The sequence below is a fragment of the Cinclus cinclus genome, chromosome 10, assembly GCF_963662255.1.
Source record: "Cinclus cinclus chromosome 10, bCinCin1.1, whole genome shotgun sequence".
Lineage (NCBI taxonomy): Eukaryota > Metazoa > Chordata > Aves > Passeriformes > Cinclidae > Cinclus > Cinclus cinclus.
Window position 1 is genome coordinate 8,137,488 of NC_085055.1, and position 20,043 is coordinate 8,157,530.

The 20,043-nt window shown below is 40.0% G+C and overlaps 1 protein-coding gene across 2 annotated transcripts; it reads right to left on the reverse strand.

Annotated features, from left to right (window-relative positions):
• Positions 1 to 1,100: 1,100 nt before the first annotated feature.
• On the reverse strand, positions 1,101 to 19,759 carry DCUN1D1 (defective in cullin neddylation 1 domain containing 1). Of its 2 annotated transcripts, none has more exons than XM_062499200.1 (7): positions 19,740 to 19,759; positions 11,565 to 11,781; positions 10,128 to 10,296; positions 9,510 to 9,640; positions 5,383 to 5,465; positions 5,053 to 5,149; positions 1,101 to 4,064 (listed from the first exon to the last, which is right to left on the reverse strand). In XM_062499200.1, exons 1-7 carry the CDS (start codon positions 19,740 to 19,742, stop codon positions 3,985 to 3,987), a joined length of 780 nt encoding a protein of 259 aa, XP_062355184.1. In that variant the 5' UTR covers positions 19,743 to 19,759; the 3' UTR covers positions 1,101 to 3,984. The 2 variants fall into 2 exon arrangements, with proteins under 2 accessions (XP_062355184.1, XP_062355185.1); XM_062499201.1 differs by lacking the exon at positions 19,740 to 19,759 and adding an exon at positions 12,118 to 12,365.
• Between the last annotated feature and the right edge of the window lie 284 nt (positions 19,760 to 20,043).

Sequence of the window (20,043 nt, forward strand, 5' to 3'; positions counted from 1 at the left end):
TGAGGCAGATTAGGGGTGTTGCCCACAAGAAATTAGCAATAAGTAATACAAAGAATTTTGCACCTCTGACACTGTGGCTGCCTCATTATTTTTGCTCCTCTGACAGTGATGCTGTGTGCTTGCTCCTTGTACAGCTTGGTCAGTAGTTGTTTTGAAAATGGTTTATGAAAATTATATTTATTAAATAAAACTTTCACTTCTAGCTGAGTCATTGTTTTAATTATGTAAGTGGTAGAGGAAAAGCAGGCAGAGCAAAGCCAGGCTTGCTGCACCCTGGCCCAGGAGCAAGGCTGGAGAGAAGTCAGCAGCAAGAAAAAGAAAACAAACCTGGGCCCCTCCCCACACAATTTCTACAGACCCCTCATCTCTCACCCTAATCTGATTTATCCCTCAGTCTCCTGCCACTTGTCCTTTGAACACTGAAAAAGGCTTGAAATGTTGTATTCCAAAAACACAGGATTGAGTTTAGAAAAGAAAGAGTTGCAGTTTCATGCAAAACATTCAAGTTGCACTTAGGCAGCTTTTTTTGACTTAGAACTTCCAGAAGCTGGGTGTTGAGTTTTCTACCAGTTTAAATGATCACATGTGAGCCTGAGGTACAGATTCCTATTTAGGGGCAAAACTCTTGGTGTTTAGTTCTGCAGATACTTCTACACCAGCTCAATATTTACAAAGCTAAGGCCTATTTTTGATAGATGAAATTATAATTACATCAAGCATTTAATGGTGTGGTCAACAGCTGGAGAGCTCAGAGGCCTGAAGGACATCACTGGATTTTGTTTAAAAGCCAACCCAGTCAATTTATCATCCTCAAATAAAATCCAAAGAGACTTCTAGCAATGTTATTTAAATAAAAGTGTGAACAACGAAAGTTTATTAAATGCATTCTTTAAAAAATCATTCCTTTCTTAAATAAGGAGGTCTCAGCACGGGTTTCATTGTAAAACAGTTTTGAAGCAAGTCATAAGTTACTTATTAACAAGTTGATCAATAAAAAAGTGGCTTTACTGCTACTGGAGGCATACCTGAACCACTGCAGTGTGTGCCGTGTCTTCCTTCACAGGCTGGGGCCAAGGGCTGGGAGAATCAGCTCCGGGTGGGACTTGTAAACACTGGGAACAAGCAATAGGCAAGGTGGAGGAGCAGTTTTTAGATTTTTTTTTTCCCCCCCCAAAAAAAAGACTTGCCTTGAACTGTATTTTATGCAGAACACAGGTATTCCATGGTTTTTTTTACCCCACTCCCTAAAAGCACATTCCAGAAACAAGTTTTACAAATAATACACTGAAACAATGCAGTACAAACCTCAGTCATGGCAATTTCACTGGAGCTTTATTGCCTCCTTTGGTAATGAGAGGGATTGTAAGAAGTTACATTTTGAACTTACAGAGATATGTAAATGATGGATTTTTACTAAATATAATCTCAAGATTAAGTGTTTTATATCAGGGCACTTCTAATTTTGTACATATCTTAATGTATAAAAACAGTTTACAAAGTTGATGTTTGCCTTCTTTTTTTTTTTTCCCTTGACATTTGGCAAAATTAAATCGATCCATTTGCAGGGAGATGGTCAAATTGAAGACATAAGCACTTACGAATTAAAGCAATCCAAGTAAGCAACTGGCTGCATTCTTAAAAAAAACAACCAACCAAACAAACAAACAAAAAAAAAATAAAAAATAAAAAAACCCCACACATATATAAAGGAAAAAGCCACATGGCCACATCCGAGCATATTTCAGTACAAAATATTCCCTGTAACCAGGCATTTTGTCCTTAGAACAACACCCTGTTATCTCAATGTTTCTTTCAACTTCAGTCATTTTGAAAAACTTTTAAGATGCCATGATAGCACAAATAACCCTTTTCCGCAACATAATTAGTCAAAGTTTTTATGTATTTCTTTATAATTACACAGTAATTATAAGCATGTAGTACCAAACTGATGACAACACTATTTTGTTGGAAAGATCTTGCATTCAAAAGGAAGAGTCTCTAAAACACCACGGCATTTCGCCACTGCCCAATCCCAGACTTTCTGGAGGGACAAGCCAGTCAGTTCTCTCCAAACACAGCATACTTGAACTAATCAATCTGAAACAGTACCAAAACCCTCAAGACAGAAAACAGCACGCAGAGATAACCTTGTCGAGCTTTTTTTAACTCCCCCCCCCCACCACCCCCATAATTTCAAGTTCCCGTTTTTATTTACACAAAACTGACAAAGGAAATACTAAAAGCAGCAAAACACACAGTTTTTGGCGTAGCCAATTCCAGTAGCTGGATAAAGTCTGCAATGTCTTTGAGGAACTGTATTTTTTTAATAAATGCACAACTGGATTTACCAAAAGGGCACTGCTGTAAGGGGAGCCAGCCTTAGGGTCAACTGCACAGAATACAAATAAAAATTTTAGCTGTTTAATGGTCAATTTTTCCCTAAAATACTTTTAGCTTCTGCATAAAATCGTGCTGCAGTCTAGTGCAAGTACCAATGACTCATCTCAAAAATAATTCTGGCCTTATCAGGGCACTATTTAGAGCACGAACTCAAACCCCCTCTTCTCACTCATAAGTATGGTCTGTCTGCTCTCCTGGAGCTCATTGTTTCCAGCTTGTTTTCCAGAGCAGGATTTATCACATCTCTTCACAAGTAACTCAGTGAGGAGTAGAAGACTATAAAAGCAGCTGAAGAGCTCTTGAATTATTAAAGAATTGCATCTGATAAAACCTGCTTTGATCCAAATGAAGCGATTTAGTCAAACGCAGCAAGACAGAAGTAGTGATGATCCACAAAATAATTTAAACAAAGCCAGTGTAGTAGTTTGTACCTGATCTGTTCTTGTTTGGGAAAGCTTTACTCTTAATTTCTGTATTTGGCAACCACAGTGATATGTCAATTTAAGGAAAACTCAGCGAAATAATTTTAAAAAGGGTGTCCTCCATAATGGCAGTACCTCTATGTTACCAAGATTTAACTTCCCAGGGTAACAGTTTCAAAACCCAGATTCACATCAACCTCACCATCTTCTTATACAACAGGGCCATTTGCTTTGTCACACCTCAGCCATAAAAGTCTCATGTCTCAATTTAAAATACTGTATTGTGTAGCAAACAGTTAAGACACAAATTCAGTATATTCAAGTGTTTGATTTCCACAGAAATGAAAAACCTGTCTTTGACAGACAGGTAAGCATTTCAAAACTGCAACGAAATCTGATTTCTCAGAGTAACCTAGAGAACACTGGTTCTGTAAGGACACAGCTCTGCCATTGCCCACAGGGTGGAAGTGCTCGAGTTGTGTTGTCCCCCAGCTGTCCCCAGAGCAGCTGAGCCCCCAGCAAACCTCAGCCAGGCACCAGAGACCCCCAGACACCAGCCCTGGGGCTTCTTGGTCATTCCTGGCACTGCTGTGACCAGAGACTCAAACTCAGACGACACCTGCACTTTTCCAGAAAAGAAAAAACTCAGACCCAGTACACTTAAGCATACCACTCTTGCAGGAAGTGCTATAAGTACAGTCTTTGCAACTAGCCCCAAATGTATATTTAAGGATTCTTTTAAAAATTGTTTTGATGTTGATCTGTATAATCCAGATGCCATACAACAGTTGTCTGATGATGACGACCAACCAGCGTTGTGCTTTATGTGAAATCAGAAACCTCAAAATAATTATAATGCTTCTAGGACTTATGGGAGATGAAACTAGGGTGATCCACCAACAAAAAATAAATCCATGATGAAATCCACAGTGTTGGAATTTTAACGGGCAAGAGTGGTCCAGACTAGAAGAAAAGCCCAAACCACCAGTAGAAGAATGAAATATGATATGGTCCAAGATGTATCCTTAAAGGTTTGTCTCAACCCTCAGCCATATTGTGAGGATTGATCTTCAGTTCAGTCCAGCCAGCAGAAATTGACTGTGCAATTTTCCATTTCAGGTATTTGTACAGACTATGTACACTCTAGAAGGGTCCTTTAGTGCTACACTGTCGTACTTTTTGTCCCAGCAATTTGAGGGCGTGCAAATTCCACAAAGTCATCAATAAGAACTGGCCATGCCCCTGAAAGAGGAAAACACCAGAATGTAAGAACTTGGTTCAACAAGGCATTCTTTCACAAGCTTCATATCCAGACGAGCTATTTGCTTTTCAGTATTAAACTAGGCAGAGGTTGAAGCAGAAAAATATAATTTTATTTGCCTGCTTGAAATTTAAGAGTTGATAAAGATTTCTGCTTCCTTTAAAGCCACTTAGTACACGTCCCTTCCAAGAGTCATCTTCCATACAAAAAGAAAAAACTGACCGAAATCCTAACTCAAAACTGACAAGGGACTGAGGACAGTCTATAATTACTAAATAAAGTTGGAGAAGTTTGCTGCCCTCTGCTCCGGAGGCATCACAAGTTTAGTTTCCCCCCTCACTGAACTGATGTGCTGCCAAGGGCTGAGGGTAATCAGCTGTTCTTGGCTGCACACAGACTGAAGAGGAAAGATCAATACAAAAGTTTACAAGGAACACATTTGGTAGGAAGTGAGTTCTGTTCAGCAACCCCTGTGTGCTGCCAGCTTCACTTCTACGTCAAAACATGTCCAAGCCTCACATAAACTGAAACAACCAGACTTAAAAACATTCTCAGCTGTCAAATGCAAGATCCAGAGGACCCTACACAGAGCTGCACAAACCATGGATCAGTTACTTGGATGAAGATGCCAAGAACTGCACCAAGAGAGAATCTGTGGGTTTTAAATGGATATATAGCAGGATTTGCCTCAATAAGAAAGAATTTGGGGTTTTGTCAGTAAGAAAGAATTTGTGTCTGAGCTTAGCCAGAACAAAAAAAGAAAATGGATTCCATGAAAGCTTCAGCATTTCTTTTTTAAAACATCAGTAACAGAGATGATTAAGACATGCATTAAAGCAGCTCTAACTAGATTTCAGATCTCCAGTAATACTATAATGGAGCTGTTTTTGAGATTATAAAGCAGATACACAGTAATAAATGTAATATAAAACACAGTTAAAGTTAATGAAAGAAAATGGCAATGTTTACCTTCCTCATCATAGTTAGACATATCATCTGCTATCATTGTACTAAAGTCTAGAAGAAGGTTCCAGGTATCCTTAGGAATTGATCGTTTATGATGTTCCTGTTTGGAGAGGTGGAAAATTTATATTAAAAAAATAAATTAAAACCCTATTATACATTCATTTTTACTGTCTCAGACACATCCATACTCCAAAACATATTTCTCTTGTACACACTATGAATACCTGGGATTTAGGTCAAGACAGTCTGTTTCATCTACTCAATAACTTAAACATGTTTATCTTCAAGTTCTGAAAATACTGCAGTCCAGATTATGTAAAGGTTTAAACTTACCAACAAAAATTTGTTCCACAAGTCTAGAAATTTAAATCTTCCATTTAGTACTAAATTCCAGTAGGCAATGGCCATTTCTAAATCTGTAATATTAAAATATATTACTTTTAGAGATATACATATCAAATATATAATCTCCACAAGTATCTAACACCAGGATGAACCATGTATCCATAAATGTGACAAGATTAAACTAATGCAAATATACTCATGGATCCTTTACAAAATGGCAACCATAAATAAAGTGTTACATGCATATTTTACATTTGATAGAACAGAAAATTGCCCATATTAATATCTAACATATCTAAAACCTCCAAGACATTTCACATGTCTTTTGATATCCAACCATACTTTAGCTAAAAGTCAGAAAAATATTTTTAGTTAAAAATGCTATTGGTTTGAAAAGAAAATTTGTAGTATTTTGTACTGAGACTTTCTCTTTTTTTAATGCATAAAATACAATTGAGATAAAACCAACTTTTAATTATTTCATTTTTAGGGCAACCTTATTACAGGTGCTGCCTTTGTAATGAAGCTTTTTTGAGAAATGCTCATTTCTGCAGTCAAGATTTCCTTTTGAAAAAGAATCTTTAGATAGTGTCCTTAAGCAGACAGAAGACAGTTGGTTTATTTGTTGTTGGTGTTGTTTTAGTTGGGTTGAGGTTTTGCTTTTGTTTGGGGTTTTTGTTGGTGGTTTGGGGTAGTTTTTGGTTATTTTGGCTTGGGATTTTTTTTCATTTTGTTCGTTGGGTGGGTTTTTTGTGGGTTAGCTTCTTTCTTTCTTTTTTTTTTTTTTTCCTTTCAAAGCCTCCTGTTAAATTCCTGATTGTTTGGAATGAGTGAAGCCTGACCTGACACATTTGAGAGCAGCCCCTTGCCTGTCAGAGTTGCTGGAGTGCAGCAGCTCCCAAAAAACCCCAGCTGGTCTGGATGGAGGGGAAGGACAGAGCCAGCTCCCCCCTCCCTGGGAAGTGCCAAGGGGGCAGACAGGAGCTTGTGAGCACATCAAAGACATTTGGAACCCACAACTCTGCCCAGGGTCACCTGCACTACCAGGAATTGCCAGGGAATTGCTCAGAGCTGCAGCACCAAACACCACTCACTGTGAATTACCAAATTCAATATTCTCAGCCACAGGATGTCAGTGACTCCAAAAGGCTGCCTAGGTAAGTGGCCTCTTTTTAACAAAAGCTGTTATATATTTTGCAGTCTAGCAAATTTCTTCTATAAACAATCCCCTCGTGGAAGCAGGGGGAGAAGGCATAGATAGGATCAACTGCAAACCTCAGGGAAAAAAAAAGAAAAAAACCCACACTAGTAACCCAAGAACTCCACTCCCTTCCTTCCCCCAGGATGCCCAAATATTTAAAAGAACCCAGGAAGGTAGATGTTGGAGGTGAAACCAACAGCAAACAAAAGAAAGTATGAAATGTGCATTGCTGGAAGGGAAACAGAAGCCGGTGGGGAGTTTCTGAATTGTTTAGCATCTGATATTAAAGTTCTCAAACAGCAGAGTCATATTACACAGAATAAAATTTGTGAAGGATTTTCCAGCAACTGCAAAGAGGTTTGATTTCAGACAAAAGTGTAAGTTTGAATCTCAAGAAGCAGAGACAAATTAGACAGAAGTCACTACTCCTCAGTAAATAAAGCTGTATCTGAAAATGGCAACTCATTCAAGACTGTACAAACTCAAAATCTCCCTTTAACAGGAGATTCAGGTACAAACACATGCATTTTAGTTTTCAACTAAAACTACTGCCTTTCTAAAAATTACTAGATACAAACTTCAGAGCAAGCTGATCAGTTCCTCAAGGAAACAGATTAAAAACTAAATTTTATTTACTTGTGCTGCATTAATGGTGTGCATACAAAAAGGCAAGGTTATCAAATGACTGCATTTTACAGTGGTTTGTAAACAATCACTATAAACAAACTGCATTCTGACATTTTTATAAAATTTTGAGATCATTCTTGTTGGTAAGCAAAGGCTGTTAAAAGCTAAATCTCAGGATGCTGCAACCTCAAACTCACTGTATGAGTCCAAACACGTAAAGCATGATGACACAATGCCTTGGGACAAACTGCATTTTTAAAAATAAATTATATGGAAGGTAAAGATATAAAGGTGAAGATATAATTGGATGGTAAAGATATAATTTTCGGTTTTTCTAAGTGTGAGAATGCTCCTGGATCAAATATAAGAGTCTCAAAATACATCCTCCATTTTGAATTTTATCCAGAGAGATGGAAGAGAAGCAAACAATGTCTGAGATGAACACCAGCTACAGGGTATTCTCCAATGAGATGCAAATGTCACAAGAACTTTTCAGACACCCAGAGTATTTACACAGTAGTAAGGAATTATGCAGAGGAAATATATTTCCAGAACTGTGCCTGAACTACTGCACAATGTTTGCAAGATTAGAGGCCAATATACATTAAAATCAATTTGCAAGTTCCTACAAGCAGTTATTTAGACACACCAAAATTAACTGCCTAACTAGCAGTACTTACTTTGCAGCTCTGTACTTCTCCCAGTATTCTTTTGCTCCAGGGTTTCCAGAATTATTCTGCCCTGTTCTAAATTCATGCCTAGAACTGTGTATTTATTTGGTGCTTACCAGCACCAAAAGGGCTGGTAAGCATCCAGACTTTAAGCTCAGTTCTACATCATTCAAGACTGAGACTTTAAAACAAAAACAATTAAAAAAAAAAACCTATCTTACACTGTCTATATGCCATATGGATGTCAGAAAACTATACTTGTCTGCCACTGCTAGAGCTTAACCTGCAAGAAGAAGCTTTATGATGAATGAGAAATAAAGCAAGTGAATCAGTTTCCCTGGGAAATTAATCCCACAATTCAGTTGCTGTTCATATTTTCCTTGTTGTAGCAGCCTAAAAAAAAATATTATGACTTTCTGCAAGAAATACAAATCAGCCTATTCATTTATTTGCATGATTCAGAAATGACTACAAGCATGCACAAGTATTTTCAGATGGTTTAGAAGCTCCTTTGGATACAATGAAATTCACAATCCACTGAAAACAAAGATACAGCAAGATGTCAAAGAAGGACATAGAGCTTTTGCTTATTTCCTTATTTTTCAATACTCATTTTAAGCCAAAAGTTGGTCTGTACATAAAAGCCAATAAAACTAAAGCAGAAAGTTCATCTTTACACAGCCTGGGAATGAAAAGCTGTCCAGTGTCAGCCAGTTTAGAGCATTTTCATTACTGAGTAAAACAAATTCACAAGCTGCCAAGGAAGAACCTACCAGCCTTTCTGTATTTTATTACTTCTCAAAATCAGAACAATTAACTTAAGAAGTTACAGGACCATTAAATGCTATGGCAAATAGCCAAATCACAATGCAGAGAAATGAATGTACATTCTGGCTGTTCAACATCACTGCTCATAAGAAATTTTTATTCCTTCTTTTTTGTATTTTTGAATAGACAGAGCTACAGTTTCTTCCTTTAATTTCATCCAAACTGTGGTGTTCTGAAATTATTTTTATTAAGTTGTTCTTCCACTCCACCTGTTACACCAACCAAAGCCACACTCAGAGTGTGAACTCTGAAATAATGACAAAAAAGCCTTCAGTGAGGTAAGGAGGAAAAAACTCTGCAGGTAGGCACCAGCAGGCATCAGGCCCAGAACACAGGAATCCATTTGTACCATTCCAATTCTACCCTGCTAAGATATTTGCAAGCATTTTTGGTGTTACAAGGGACTGTACAAATGTGCTTACACAGAAAATGGTTTTACAGCTTCAATTTATCCTAAAAGGAAAAAATTCAATTAATCTGTTCAGTGCTGCAAATTCTAAGTGGTCTAATTATGTCTTTAATGTAAGACCATAATCCATTGTGTTTACTGAGAACTGCACTCACTCTGAGTGAAAGAATAAACCCTCTCTCATAAAATTCTGTAGCCTTTATTAATAATCAATTTCAATACCTTAAATTGACATCTATCTTTCAAAACACAGAGAAGTATTTTATCCCAAGGGTGATTACTTTTCATATTCATTGGACGACAATAATACATTCATTCACTGCTTTAATTAGTAATTTCCAGTATTTATTAACAAATGCTTATGGATTACAATACATACCTAAACCTTTCTGTCCTGGGTTCTTTGCAAAGTTGAAAGTAAATTGATAAAAATCTTTAAATCTTCCTGGTTCTTTTAATTCTTGTTCCATTTTAGGAATCTGGGCCTTCAGTTTTTCTATGCTGTCACACCTGCATTTTAAAAAGCATGTTTGTTTGTTTGTTATTCATTTTGCCATAAAAACATGAGTTAAACAAAAAATCTATAAACTGTTTGTAGAATACAATTGTCAAAACAGAATTCAAGAAGCCTTTAAAGAGCCTGCACCTCTACAAAATTTCATTTATTTCTTATTTCTTCACATTGCGTTTACACATATACCTGATATATCAGGTTCTACAATCCACAAAATTTTTAGGAAAATGTGACAAAGACTCCTGCCTTCACACAAGGCAGAGAAACCCCAGATGTGCCCAACATCCCTGCTCTACCTGGCAGAGCAACTCTGTACCAACCACCACACAGCACTCACACAACCAAGGCAGGGCTGCGTTTTTCCAGAGGCTGACAAGCAATGCTGGACTCTGAAACATCTCAGAAAGGACACTAAGACTGAGAACTCCCCAAAACAGGGCACTGGATCACACTGCCACCATCTAACACTCAGTGAGCACTTACCCCAGTTCAGTCATTCCATCCATGAATTCCAGCTTTGAAAATTCACACTGTGTTGCAGCCCGGAATTTCCATGCGATGATGAGTACAGTGATGCTGGCTGGGTCAAGAGCTAGGTCATCACAGAACTGCTGTATTCCATCTATACCAATCTTATTTTCATCTTGAGGATCTTTGGGACATAAAAGTAAGTATCAAGAAAAACAGATATTTGAAAAAGCCAGTTTATTCAACAAGTATATTTAAGACAAGGAAACATTTTCGAGATGCCATTTTTAGGATCAGCCCTTATAAGAGTATTTTAAAAACAAAATTAAATGAGTGCTCCCAATGGTTAAGCTTTAACAATTGAGACAGTTACTGCAATAAAGTATCCTATACAATGAAGCTCGTTTTATTTTCATTGAGAGACAAAAGCACCACAAACATTTGTTTTCTGCCTAATAATATGCAGGATCTTCTGACTCATTCCCTACAGAGCACAGTGGTTCTCTCCCCCCAGCACACTCAATTATTGGCCTGTTTGGTCAGACTGATGAGCTGTGTTCCATTAGTAGCCATTCTGCAGTGTTTCTTTCCAAGCTGTACCAACACCCAAATCTGCACATGCACAGCTACCCCAAGAGCAGGTTTGGGCATTTCCTGGCACCCACGAGGTTTCCAGCATGCAGGAACTTGGACATGATAACCTCCAGGGGGAAGTCACGCTGCCCCGTTAGCGATTCCGAGTCAGCCAGGCCCACTCCTCTTTCCACAAAGGAATCAACATCTGGTCTGGAAGTGAGATGCTCACATTTCTACTGCCCTAACAAAGATCTATTAAAGCAAGCCAACACAGACTTCACCAAAACAGTATTTGGATTATACATATAAAACATAGGAAAACTGACAGAAAACAGAGCACTCATTTTTAGATTAAGTGCTAAAACACAGGATTTGTTCTGCTCTGCTGACTCCACTTTTTGTGGTAGGATATCAGTTGAACACTGGCTATATAACAGATACAGAGACTTTGTCTTCTTTTTGCACTCTGTTTGTAACTACCTGATAATAAGAACAAGCTGAAAAGAAAGTAAGGCAGAACTCATCCCTAGTATGAAACCTTTTCCTTTCTCAGGATCAAGTCCTGTGCGATGTGCCTTCCCTAGGAGACTTACCTAAAATCCTCATTAAATATTACAATTACTCACTGCACACACAATTCCAGCTCAGATCCTAATGTTCTATAAATGCAAATATATTCAGAGCACATAAAGTAACTGCATGTAATCCTTGTGAAGCAGAAACCTACCTATATTTCCTTTCTAATTTGGATTATTAGCATAGAAAAACAAAGCTGAATCAGTTTAGATTTCCCAGCACAAGAGCACAGCATCACAAATACATTGTAAATAAGAATTTTACAAATAGGAAATAAACCTTAAAATTCAGGATACTCACCTTTGTATCTGTTATACAGTTGTTCTAACTTCTTTCTGTCCAGTGATCCTTTAACACTCTCTCGTATATAAAGTTCAGGATTTTGGAAAAAGTTGTCTGTTGCAACATCTAACTTCCAGTCATTTTGAGACAGACAACTCACTGCTGTCTTTTCACTAGACTGTGTGAAGACCATAAACTGACGCACTTTATCCTTCTGTGATGATTTCAACTTGTTCTAGTGAAAACAGACAATACTGTAACTAGAAATGTCTACTGGACGAAAAAAAACACAAGTAAACAAAAAACAGTCTCTTCAGGTTTTTAAAATCAGTATCTTTATAATTTTCCCAAGCAATCAGGATATCAAAATATCTGATCAAGTTCCTCCAGAGGTGGGGCAGAGCAGGCCACTGAACAGCTTAGCACCACTGAGCAGCAGGCTGGTGTCCTTTTGGTCCCAGCTACTGCAGGACCAGGACCACACCTGGAACAGGATCTCCTGAGGTGCCCCTTGACTGCAGCAAGGGACTAGGCTGGCTCATCCATTTCAGGGAGCTACACACTGAAATACCTTAAACACTTCTTTTTCTTTAAAGAGATTCTTCACTTTGAAGGTTCTCAGCTCCACCTACGTAATTTGCAAAACATTCCTGCAAGGAGGTATTGTCTCCATTTCGCAGGTGCAGCAACCAAGCTAAGGGAAAAAAAAAAAAAAGGTAATTGTGCCTGAGGCAGGCGGGGGAGTGAGTAGCCAAGGTGAGAGCTCTGGAATTCCAGGCCTCCTGCCCAGACCCAGCCATCCCGCCCTGGTCTAGCCCAGAACCGAATGCAAACTTGCTGCTTATCAGCAGAGAGGGATTCCCAAGGATGTTTCTGATGGGGAGAAGCACACTTGATTTCAAGGGTCTGAGTAACACAAAACTAACTGCAAATCAGGAGAAAGCAATCACAGCTCCTCAACTACACTCAAATTCAGTTCTACAGTTCACTCAATGCAGGACTGGATTTCTTACATGGCACGGATATTTCATTTTTAGTTTACTTTGTATTCTAACCAAAACTTGTATATTATGTTCATTATTGCAACTGTAATTTCAACAGCTCCTTCTCAGGGAATATGGAGAAAAAGGGCAAAAAAACCCCAAGACATGATAAAATGCAGCTAAAGAATGAATGATTTAGGAGCAGTATGTGCTCAAGCTCTTAATTCCAAAGGATAATTAGTGTTCAATCACATTATCATTACAAAAAAGAACTAATGCTTCAGAACACAAATTCATCTGTCTTAAAAGTCAGGATCAGTTTTCTGTGGCTTGATGACAAGTGAACACTTATTTGTAAGAATAGTTAAGTAACCAGCTTCAGAGTTACACCACTGAAAAAAAGAAAATACAAGAGCATCACATTTGGTTTAAACTGATACCCATATAATATACTAAACAGAATTATACCTTTAGCTTAAGAATCCTTTAATAAAAATAATCCCCCCCAAACCAAAATGACCCTGTATCTTCAACACTTAACAGAAGCCAAACTTTTACCTCAGACTGCAGACTTCAAACAGAGTAGTATTAGTTAGGCTATACCATTTCTAAAGCGATTATGTGTTGCTGCTTTATTTCAGTCTATTGACCAAGTTTGTTGCACTGGACCTCTGGCTACAAACACATTTGTGAAAAGGAGATTTTCAGATGTAAAAAAATTTTCCAGGTAAAAGCCAAGCCACCAGAACAGCACCTGTGCACCCCAGCTGTCCATGTTTGGCTCCAGCAGACACTCAGCACCTTGCACTACTGAGCTCACACTTCCACAGAAATCACTTACACTGACAAAGCCATGTGGAACGACTTCTAGAAATGACTGATGGATTTTTAGTTGCAGCTTTTAAAATGTATTGCAAACTGTGATATATGAAAAACAAACCACTGAATGAAATCCCAAATAAAGATGAAACAATAATCCCAAATTTAATTTTCTCTATCAATTACCAGCTTCCTCTAATCACACAGCCAGACTGCTTCATCACCACAGACTCAGCTGCACTGTAAGGCAGCCATACTTAATTACCTTAGCTTTTCTTTTCTTCTTTTTTTTTTTTTCTTTACAAAGCTGGTGCTTTTAATCTTTAGTATTTTGATTTTTTAACACATGTACACATAAGTATGCATAGCACATTTAATAGTGAGTACTCTGTAAAACCTCAGGAGGCTTTGTTCTGCCCTGCTCCTGCAAGAGTGAGCTCCAAAAGCAGTGACATCCCACAAAAAGTTAAGGAACAGGTTTAAATAGGCTTTACCATGGATGCCCAGGACCACAAAAGATGGTGTGTTATGCATCTTCTCACATAAAAGAAGAGTGCAATTTATTAGACCAAAAACTTGCAACATAAATGCCTTTGATGATAAAATTGAAATTCTACATATGTACATGCGAGTTTCCCCTGCTTGGGGCTCCCTAAGTGATAGTAACAACATAAAACCTTTTTTAAAGACTGAAATAGCAAAGAATCAAACAGCTAATTACAGTTCAATTAGTACTGTAATAATCAGTACAACATTCAGTAAGGTGTAAGATGCAATAAATCACACTGTTCAGCCATCATCTTTTTCTTATTAAATAATCATATTTTTTCTGGTCAAATATGAGTTTATTTTTAGTGAAGAAGTGCCAAAGCTCTTTCTTTTTATTTGATGAATGCTTCTGCAGAACCTTGCTGATGTGGACAAGACACTCCACATCCTAAGTGACTGGACACTCTTTGCAGGCCTGCTACAGGACAGCAAGAGATGGAATTACTGCTGAGTTTTTTATTATCCTATTATAGCTCTTCTTCCAGCACGTTAAAAACCCACACTTCAAGCAGAAACAGGTTCCAAACCTTCTGCAATTTTAAGGGCTATTTCTGGACACTAAGCACTAATACTCTATTATTGTTTTAAGTGTAATACAGAGCAGCACATAACCTTTAATCCTACAGTTATCAGGCAACAAATACCTGACACTGAAATTGTGCTCACTGTAATGCAACACAATCCACTTAAAACACCTCAACTTTAAAAGGAAAACACCTCAACTTTTATCCTTTAAAAGGATAAAAAGGAAGACAGAATTTTATTTAACATACATGTCTTATCTATACATACAAATGAAAACCAATGGAAAGCAAATTAAACTAATTTGTACTCTTATTTCTTGTTTTTTCTTGAGTTAAGAGGAAAAGGAAAAATTTAGCTCTGCAAGCCTTTGATCAAGTCTGTGTGGTATCCAAGCTACCATTCATAAAATGATGTCACAAGAATGATAACCTTACTTCTAAAACACAGAATAATTTCTCCAAATGAAAAGCTACATTGTATAGATTTATAAAACTACACTCATGCTAATTAACACCTAGTTCTATAACTTTGATTTTAAAATGAAGATTTGCCTCTTACCATGAAGTACCAAATTTAAATATTCTAATTCAGTATTGTTTCTTTGAGAGATACTTCAGTAAAAAACTACAAATGAAAAATAAAATACTTGGACTTTTATTTCCCCAAGTATTTTTTTCTCTGTTTTTTTCAGGAACAAAAACTGCTAGAACTTCTCTACCAACTCTGACTACACCACTGTTTTTCCTTATCTTCTGCAGTGTTTTTAGTCACCCCAGATTCAAAGATAAGTTCTGCACACTGACCATCACTATTCTGTGGGCAGCTAACAGTCAAATGAGGGCTCCACTCTCCCAGAAAATGTTCGTGGGAGACAGCACCAACCTTTGTCCCCCACTGTCTGGACTGGAGAGCTGAGGATCCCTACTGGAGCTCTGTTTTGGACTTGGCTCAAAGGTACCACCAGCGAGACAAGCAGGGCACCGGGAGTTCTGCTGCCCAAACTTTCCTTTGAATGCCCCCCAAGGAAGGCATTCACCCAGTCCCTCCTCAGCCAGCAACTGCTTTGCACCTTTCCCTTCCCAGCCACTGACACAGACAATCCTGCTGGTTTCACTGCTAACTAAAGGAATTTGAACAATGTGACATCTGTGCTTTTGTTTCAGGCAGGACTCAAAGAAAAGCCTGTTAAGTTCTCATGCATGTGACAGGTAAAAGCCTTTTCTAAAATAGTATCAACCTCCACAAAGTCTAGGCCTTTACACTGACTACATTCAGACTCCAGGAAGAGCTGTGGCTGTGGGAAGCGTTCCGGCTCTTCCCAAGGACCCTGGTGACATCAGCTCAATCCCAGAGTCTCGGGCATGCAGCCCTCACCCGACTGCCACTTCTGCCACTTCTGTCCCTTGATTCGACACGAATGGCCTGGGGAGTTCTGCTCCTGAATCATCCCGACTTGGACTGTATCCATGAAAGGAACCACATGACACCTAAAAATGTCTGCTTTACTGCTTGTATTCAACAAACACACGGTTAAAGCTTAAAAGACAAAAGCATGAGTATTTTTCTTTGGTATGAAAAATGTCATTTACAACAAAAATCTACAAATACACAGAACTTCATCTTAACCCACAGTGATAGCACACGGGTATACTACAAAAAAAAAATCTAAAGTAAAGACAAAAACAATGAAAAGTAAATAGTCACAGTTTCTGCATAATGTAAATAAACATGTCCTTCAACCACATTTTATTTTCCACAGCAGTTTCTCTAAGGGAAGGCACACAAAGTAAGAAAGCCAGGACATTCTAAGCTTCTGTTTCAAACTGAGGCAAAATCCACTTGACTGCAGCGGAACAGAACAAAAACACAAAGTCTGCTGAGATATAAAATCCAAGGGAAAAATCACAACATAAAATTAAAGTTGCTTTCCAAGCTCTATAATGTTCTTTTAGTGGATAAAATAATTTCAGCAGTCGCACGCAGGCAGAAGGTCAGTCTACAGCTACCCAGAAGATTGCTGCAGATATAATGGTAATTCATGCTAACCTGAGAGGTGAAGGAAACACAAAAAGTCAGGGCTTTTCCAAACAAAAAAAGACAACATAAAGCAGCCAGTTGTTTAGCCTTCTTAACTCTGGTCTGGGGCAGAAGCTCTATTCATACTGTATATTTGCATTGGCACCATAAAAAAATGAGTAATATATCAAGAGCTACATAATAAATTTCACACCTTGTTCTCAGAGTAGTTCACATTCTTGAATATTTTTTCTGTGGCTCTAGTTAAAAGTGATTTAAAGCATTAGTTCAAAGGGATCTCTGGTAAGCTAGGAGAGGAAACAAAATCATGCACCATCTTGTCTAACACTATGACTACTCTGTCCGAAATGCAATGCCAAGAATTTAAAGTTTTGCTATGAGACAACCAAACCTCAAATATTTAATATCAACTGCTCACAGATTGCATATGCACCACAGATTACACATATAAACAGCTGGCCTTGCAGAATAGCTTGTGGAGTTAAACACCACATAACAATGTCATGAAGTACACTAACATTACAGGAGACAACGTCAGACATTAAATTCTTCTAATATTAAATTTTACAACTTCCTGTCAGCTGAGGTTTGCAGTAAGAAATTATGTATTTATCAGCACATAAATATTTTTCAAGAACACAAACTGGGCAATATATGATAGTGTAAATAGACACAAGGCTAGTACTTGGCTCTGGATAAAGATGTAGATAATCACACACTTGCCTCAATTACCACACACAGTTCTAACTTCATTAAATCATTCAGAATTGTACAGGCAGTAAAGATGGCTCAGAGTAAAATGGACCAGCTTACTGTTCTGCCTTGATTCATGGGCACACCATTGTCCTCGGGACGAGATGAAGCAGTAACACTCAACAGGGAAGGTGAAGAACACCACTTCTACAGATGCTGCTCAGCCAGCTCAAATGAAGAGTGGGTAAGAGAGGCTGACTGCTCTCAGCAGTGCAAGGAATACTGGCAGGGTGGTGTCCCTTCCAGATCTAGGACAAAGATGGCTCAAGGGCAGGAAAGCTCTGTCCTGAAGGCACAAGGCTCTGGCCATATGGACACTGGTGAGACTAAGGCAGAGCCAGCACTGCTCTGTCTGGCAGGATTGTATGGACAGGTAGGAGCCAGGCCCCAGCTGCAGGAACCTGTGCCATGGCATTTGCTGTGCTGGACCAGCTACCTGGCCACAGCCACTGGGAGGATGAGCCAGAGCAGTTGTGTACATGGGCAGAAAAATGGGACATCGAATCTCCTGATTCTGCATGGGCATCCTCAGATCTCTGTGAAGTCTCCCTACTGCTCCCCTAACCAAACAAAGGGTTTTGATATAGCACAAGTACAGGTACAGAATCCTACACCCAGGCACTGGAAACCATCCATGCCTTATTTACTACTTCTAAATGCTGCAGCCTGTCATTTAGTCCCACTTGAGTGTCTATGTCGTCCTTTCACCTCGGTGCTGGAGTCAACAACCTGGAACACAGTTGTTAGCACAGGGCCTAACAGCTCTGCTCGGGGCCATGACCAGAGTATTCATATTCTCCCTCCAATCTGATAAACACCAATCTAGCAGTACAGAGCTTCTACACAGAATCTGCTGCTTCTTCAGTTAAGTGTTTCCAAGAAGACCAAGCAGACAGGAACTTTGCTGTTTCTCACAAAAAGTTATTCTCTGAATAATGGGCTTCGCTATTTCTGTTATAATGCCACTTTCTACAATGTTCTTCAATTTAAATTTCTAATCTCATAGCCAGTCAATAATATATGTACATGCACAACATCAACTGTCTATTTAATCAACTGTGTATTTACTTTGCCTACCTACACTGGACATTCTGTAAGACAGCTCTAGGTGATTTTTATGGAAAAGAGTCTTCATAAAAGTTGTGTAACATCACTGTGTAAGCGCTATTTGAGACAGTCTCAAACCTGCAGAATTACAATAAGATACTTTTACAGTCTGAACTTTACTCAGACTTAAACCCTCATAAAAAACATAAAGATCTACATCAAACTACTCAATTAAAATTATACTAGTTACATAGTGACAAGTTTATTAGAGGTCTGCATGCCACTAAATTAAATGCTGGCTAACCAAATTTTTATGCCAACATAACTCCATCAATTAAAAGTGACATTGTAATTTTTTTTACTATGTCTTCAACACTGCTTATCAGAGCAGTATTAACAACAAGTACAAAATATCTTTATACCAATAAGCATACACCACTAGATCTTAAGATTTCCTCCTACACCCTTCCTAAGACTAGATCACTGCTACAGAAAAGTACTGCTTTAAATTGTACAGGTGTAGTAGCTAAAGCTGTTACAAGATCTGAATATGGAGAAAGCCTGGAGTACCACAATAAACTGTTCCCTCTGGTGCATAAGACACTGTGCAAGAAACCAGTGAGAGCCCCCTTAACTAAATTGAAGGAATACATTTTTCTTTTGTTTAGGCAAACAAAACCAGCACATGTTGTTCTAAACACTGCAGTCTCCCCGTACAAGAAACAAGGGAGAAAGTCAGTCAATTTAGGAGTCCACAGCAAATCCTCAGCTGTAAGAACAGTATTACAGAGAAAACGCATGATAAACCTTCACAAGACCTTTACTAAGAGGACCTTTGCAAGGCCCTCCTTTACAACACTTCTATGAACTGAACCAGCCAAGACCCTAGAACAATTATCTAGAAATTCTCCAGCATAATCCCAGCTCAAGAAGCACCAACGCTCCCAAGTTTCCCTGTGAACTGACAGCACTTAATGGGCCTTGAGATGGCTGAAATCCTGAGGAAAAACTCCGAGCAGCCCCTGGCTCCTGGCAGCCCCTTGCACTCCCTCTCTCAGCGCTGCTGCAGGCGCAGGGCACAGACCGCACAGAGCTGCCCACAACTCCGCCGCTGTCTCGCAGAGGTGCCCGAACCCTCACACCAGGTGCCAGCGAGCCCCTCCCCACCGTGCGGGGCCTGCCGGGGCCCCGCGGGTCGGAGGCCTGGGCGGGATCCCAGCGCCCCCCGCTTAGGCCCTGGCCGGAGCAGCCCCCGCCGCCCGCCCTGCGGCCCCGTCCCGGTCCCCACACGCCGGCCCGGCCGTGCCCGGCAGGAGGACGAGCAGCCCCCGGTCCAGCACATCGCGCCCGGCTGCGGAGCCCCCGACACCGGCGCTTCGGCCGCTCCCGGACACCCAGCGCGCCACGACCAGGCCGCGCTGCCCCTGCCCGGCCCCGAGGCGCCGCGCCGGGCACCAAGGGGCCCCGGACGGCCGCTCACCATGTTGGGGGCTGTGCGGGCCTCTCCCCTCCCGGCTCGGGCGGACACTGAGGGCGGCGGCGGCGGCGCTTCCTCCGGCGGCGGCGGCGGCTCCCGGCTCCTCACGGGCCCTTCCGCCGCCTTCCCCCGCTCATGCGCAGTGCGGGGAGCCGGGAGCCCTGGAGGGGGGCGGCCCCGGGCCGCGTTCCCCGGAGCGGCGGCAGCGAACGGCGGGCGGCCCTCGCTCTGCGCTGAGGTCGCGGCGAGCACGGGGGGGGGGGGGGGGGGAGGACTCGGCCCGAGCAGGGAAGGGAAAGGAAAGCTC